At 32.2% G+C, this 6,156-nt stretch overlaps 1 protein-coding gene across 1 annotated transcript; it reads left to right on the top strand.

Moving 5' to 3' along the window:
- Positions 1-2,492: 2,492 nt before the first annotated feature.
- LOC110782384 (transcriptional regulator SUPERMAN-like) lies at positions 2,493-3,643 on the top strand. The gene has a single exon (XM_021986527.2). The coding sequence runs from the start codon at positions 2,749-2,751 to the stop codon at positions 3,412-3,414; it is 666 nt and encodes a 221-aa protein (XP_021842219.2). The 5' UTR covers positions 2,493-2,748; the 3' UTR covers positions 3,415-3,643.
- Positions 3,644-6,156: the final 2,513 nt, after the last annotated feature.

Below are 6,156 nucleotides of genomic sequence, written 5' to 3'. Positions count from 1 at the left end.
AATTAGAACATATTATATGCACCTGGGTGCACCGTAAAATATGGTAGGGATCCATCAATGGGTATAAAAATACCCTTGGGTGAACGGTGCACATAGTTGTATCTTATAATTTTCAGGAGTTAGGTACCATGGTTGGTATTCCTCGACCATCGGAATACCACCATTTATTCCGGTATCCCGGGACGAGAAAATGGTATAACGAGTACATATGAAGAAGAATGCATGGTAGATGGGTAGTGAACTAGTGATCGATTCCTCTGCCACTACTGTCTGTTTGGCCTTTTCTGTACATAGAACATAGCGGCCTCTTGCCTCAAGTTAATTTGGGGTAAATTTTTCCAAGATTATTTTTTTGGTCACCAAGCCTTTTTAGGTTAAATTTATAATTAGCACATAAGGTTAAGGTGTTACGCCGTTAATAGCTTTATTACCATTTTTTCAAGTTTAGTTAATTACCCTGTAAACTAGAGCTAGTCAAATCTGACACAACACGAATCGGACACGAAAAAAACGGGTTAGTGTCAAGGTTTAGTTTAATTAAACGAGTAAGCACCACACGACACGTTTAATTAAATGGGTTGGGTTAGTGTTGAGATTTTTCAACACGCGGCTTAAACAGCTTAAGAAAAAACTACGAATAATTTAATGTAGGTGTTATAAACCTTATAATGGAGCCAATTTTATAGACAACACGATACAAACACGAAAAAAACGGGTTAGTGTCAAGAGTTTCCGACACGATTAGTTAAATGTGTCAACACGACACACCACGTCTATTAAATGGGTTGGGTTAGCGTTGAGGTTTTCCAACCCGTTTATATTCGACACGAACACGACCCGACACAACACGTCTATCAGCTCTAACTTTTACCCAATTTTTTTATAACTTTTACCTAATAATTTTTTTTTTTACTTTAATATGTTTTGATTAACTTATAAATTATATATAAAAAAAAGAGTTAATAGATAAACATTTTCAAGGGTTAAATGATTAACTTTAAAGTACATTATTAGTGATTTTGATAAAATAATTTTATTGTAATGAAAAAATTTATCATAATAAATATTCCCTCTTTCCCTTAATACTCGACCCGGTTTGACTTTTTGCACTAATTACATAATTCACTTTGACCCTATTTTATTTCTAGTATATGAAAACAAATGTTAGTATATAATATATTGTTGGCTTCATCTTAATATATATTTTCAAAATATCAATATTTTTATAAGTTTTTATAATATGTAGTTAAAGAAATTGGTGGCCAAAATTGTGCATTGTCAAGCGTATTCGGTCAAAACAGGTTAAGTATTATTGGATAGAGGAAGTAGTTAACTTTTACATATATGTGGTTAACTTTTAAGTATTTCAAATTAATTTTTATATACAATATTTATTGTACACCACCTATAAATAAGAATCTGTGATTTCTGATTGTTACCTTCCGTAAACTTCTACAAAATGATAGCCATTGAAACCAACAAAACGATTTTCTCCAAAATCCTTATTTTTTTTCTTTCCACCCACACTACAAGAAATTGATTAATTACCAACCGCTAAAATTGGTTGGTAAAACGCGAAAAACGGTTGGTAAAAGATTTTGCGACCGCCAGCGGTCGCAAAAAAGCGGTCAGTTTTCACCTGGACGGTAATTTAGGAAACTCCAACTGGAAGGCGGTCGCTAAAATTTACCGACAGAATTAGCGACCGCCACCTAAGCAGTCACTAAATTAGTGACCGCCAATGCAGTCACTAAATTAGTGACCGCTATTGCAGTCGCTAATTTAGCGACCGCCATGACGGTCACTAAATTAGCGACCGCTTTGGCGGTCACTAAATTAGTGACTGCCTTTTTTAGCGGTCACTAAATTAGTGACTGCCTTTTTTAGCGGTCACTAAATTAGTCACTAAATTAGCCACCAATTTCATCTTCAATTGTTGTTAATTAATACATATATCCCTTTTCCCTATTACGTAATTTGGTGTCACATTGTCCAAACCAAACATAGTTCACGTAATTAATTAAGCACCAAAACTACTGTTACCTCAACTGATTTGAGTATTTCTGGTACTATCTACTAACTTGACATGCACATAATTAAGGTGCTAATTAAGTTGCTAACTAACTCGTTAATTAGTTAGTTTCACTAAGACATACTCGGCTCAACTCGGCTCGTTAACCCGTACATCTACACTACACATCTACCTATATGGCTATATTAAAGAGAAGTTAAATTTAATAAACATATTTTTCTCTTTCTCTCCTTATTTCTGCAAAAAGGAACCACCTGGCAACCTAAGTCTCCACTTACATTGATTAAGCAATATGCTTGATATAGTAGCAGAAAATTTCAGGTAATTTTTTTTTTTTTTGACAGCTAATTTCAGGTAATTATAATTACCTACATTCATAAATAAAAAATTAAATATCTCTTAAAAATATATATATTTCTTATATAACTAGTCTAAATTACTATACCAACAATCTTTCAACTTTTCTAATAACAAACAACAAACCCTTTCTCTTTCTTCCTTCCTTCTTATAATCATTTCCCACCAAACACTCACTCACACACACTCCCCCCATACCTTCTTCTTCTTCAATGGTTTCATAAACTCTTTCTTTCTTTCTTTCTTTCTTTCTTTCTTCATCCTTCCTTCCACGGGCCGGGCCGGCCCGACAACAACCATTCTCAAGCCCTAAACCCTATTCTCAAGATCAAATTCAATTCAACCATTTAATTGTGGCTATGGAAAGGGCACTTTTGGGTAATGGTAGTAGTAAAAAAATGAAAGATAATTGGGAAATTAGTGAGAATAATAATTTGAAGTTTGACAAAGATTACCCTTATGGATATCCATGGCCTCCAAGGTACTACTCATGCAACTTTTGTCAAAGAGAGTTTAGGTCAGCTCAAGCTCTTGGAGGTCATATGAACATTCATAGGAGAGATAGGGCAAGATTAAGAGATCTTTCTCTTAATAACAACCCATTATTGTCTAATGACAATTCTGATCAAAACCCTAACCCTAACCCTAATATCAACCCTATTTCCAACCCTAGCCCTAATAACAATCCTAACCTTAACCCTAACCCTAACCCTAACCCTATAATTAGCTACTCAACTACTTCTTCTTCCCCAACCAACAACACCAACAACAACAACAACTTCTATGGGCAACAATACTCCTTGGTTTCGCTATCTCTCTCTTCAATCCCACCACCTTCAAAAGATGGAAAATGGAAATATGTTTCTCATCAATCTAAAGTTGATGAACAAGATCAAGAAATTAGGGTTTCAGATAGTATTACTACTACTACTACTACTACCAAGGAAGTTGTGATGTTGGACTTGGAGTTATGTCTTGGAGAAGCAAAGGAAGATTTAGATTTGGAGCTTCGCCTCGGAATTTAATTATAATTAGTAGCTAATTAAGCTTAGCTTAATTGGCTAAGCTAGTTTGATGAGTGAGCTAAAGTATAATCGAATTCGTTGTTGTAAACTTGTAACAACGTTACATGTAAGGTTAGCTAGCTATCTTCTCACTCGATCTATATATGGAAGCTACAAGCTTTTATGCTACAATGTGTGATTGATCTATTTGTTTCCCAAAGATAGTGATGAAGGAAAAGTTTATGGAGTTTCTTGCTTTTGTTTTGTCTTTGCCTTTTCTGCAACAACTTTTATGAAGTATGGCACTTTTCAATTATTTTCAGGTATGGGGAAATATATTTGAGATAATTAAGTTTTTACTCCATTATTTACATAAACATTATTGAACGATCGTAGATCGATCATGATATATTGTGGTTTATTTGAATGTATTATCAAACAGTATTAAAATAATTTGATGGTTATTGCTAATTATGTGATTTGTTTTTTTAAAATGAGGTAATTTGAAGGTGTATTAATGGTACTTAGATTTTTACTTCATTATTTACATAAACATTATTGTATGTAATTCTCATCGATCGTAATCTACTAATGAGTAGCTTATAAATGTTATGAAATGAGATTGAATTTATATTAGAACTCGATCATGATATATTTTGGTTTATTTGAATGTATTATGAAAAGCTATTAGTAAATTTGATGATTAAACTACAAAATAATCATTTTATAGAGACGGGGAATTTCGTCTCTATATAGTCTAAATCCGTCTCAAAATGATGCTTAGAGACGGATTTGAGACAGAAATAGGTCAAATAAAATTGAGATGGAATTTTTGCAAATTCATTACCAATTTGAGACGGATTTTTTGAAATTTCATCTCAATTTTAATTTAGAGACAAAATTTTATTGTATCTGTCTCAAGTTTGAGACGTTTATTGTATCCGTCTCAAGTTTGAGACGTTTATTGTATCCGTCTCAAAATCCATCTCTAATTGATGCATAATTTTGTAGTATTAATTACGTAGTTTGTTAATTTAGTAGGTGATTAAATTAGTACCTCGTGTGTAAGAATAGTACAATATGAGTGCAAGATCGAGCAGAAGTAATAATAGTGTGAAGTCATGAAATGATGCACATGAGCATATATAAGTGAAATGATGAGAGTATTCATTGGTGGCAAAATCTAGCTTAGCTCATCACTTTCATTGGGAAAAGAGATTGAGCATATATTGGTGATACAATTCTTCTCATACTGTTCATATGCCTTACATCTGTTTTATTTGGAGTTATATATATCACTAGATTAGGTTACATAACTAACTCATAATTAATCATGTTTTATAAGCATATATTGGGAAAATAATGTTGTTTTATACTTGTAATAATCATGTTTCTGAAAATATATATCTCTCCGTTCCAGGATTAATAATAATTAAGGTTTTTTCCTTAAAAAAAAGGATTAATTCATGTTTTCGGAAAGTGTTGTTTAATACTTGTAATTAAATTAAGTGCTAGACATGTCAATGATGGAATGACAAATGCAACTATTAAGGAGCAAATTTGGTAGGGAGGACCCGTGCTTGATCCCCCGCAGCAACAATTGGTAGGGGACTGGAACCTATCCACCAAGAACTTGCCCCAAATTCGGATTAACCATAAGAGTGAACCTGGTGCTAACACCAAAAAAAAAAGGAGCAAATTTAATTAGTATTTTCTATATCATAGGGGATATCTCTAATTTCATGCTAAGTTTCCCCTCAAAAAAAAAAGTAACTTAAATTTTAAGTACTTGGGAAAATGCATAGCAAAATTGGTGCATATATTACTCAAAACTTTAAAGTAAATATATACAATTGTACAAGTACGTATATGCTTGTTCGTATCAACTTATACTATGTAATTGACAACTTTGGATTATTTTCAGAATATATCAATTTAACAAGTCTAATTTTATATGGATTATAAGCTACCAAATACTTCGTACAACATATCATATATACTTCATTCTTCATGACATACTTCATATAACTTAATTAAGAAATCTCAGCTCATATTCTATCAAAATTAAACAAAACGTGACAAAGAATCATTGAAACCTTCCATCCATATAGTTGAAAAGGGTAGATGAAGTCAAAGTGACATACAGTAGCGGATCCAGAATTTTGAGATAGTGGGGTCACTATTTAAAAATTGATGAAACTTTCACTAAAATTATTTATTTTTAAAAAAAAAATTGAAATTTTAACTATAAAAAAAAAAAAAAAAAAAAATCAAGTGGGGTCAAGGATCCCACTGAGGGCACCGTGGTGACATAGGTGATCTCATGTCCATCAATACGTACACATCTAACTCGAAATGATATGGAAAGACTCTTTGATGACTATTAAATTAAACCTATGCTCAAAATGACACAAATTAACAAAACATACAGATCGATAATTAATTATGACAAAGGAACATGATTGATAAATTGCGAACAAGAACATATGATCGATGCAAATTAAATTTACAAAGTAGCTTAGGATAGAACAAGTTACACACGAATTGAATGTTATTTCAATTCACTTAGCTAGGTTAGCAAGTTCTCTTCAATACACTTCCATGTTCATTATTTAAATTAGCACGCGTTTATGTTTCTACCAATAATATAAACGTACATGTTCATAAATAATATTTTACACATTTTCTAATATACTATGAGTATGTGTACGCACTTAAATATTTCTTCACAACGCATCTACTTAATCGATCTATATATTTGAT

This window comes from Spinacia oleracea, chromosome 5 (assembly GCF_020520425.1).
Source record: "Spinacia oleracea cultivar Varoflay chromosome 5, BTI_SOV_V1, whole genome shotgun sequence".
Taxonomy (NCBI): Eukaryota; Viridiplantae; Streptophyta; class Magnoliopsida; order Caryophyllales; family Amaranthaceae; genus Spinacia; species Spinacia oleracea.
This window is presented reverse-complemented; position numbering and strand designations above follow the sequence as displayed.

What these genes read in the sequence shown, in the direction of transcription:
- LOC110782384 (XM_021986527.2), top strand. Translation starts at nt 2,749, where the DNA reads ATGGAAAGGGCACTTTTGGGTAATGGTAGTAGTAAAAAAATGAAAGAT.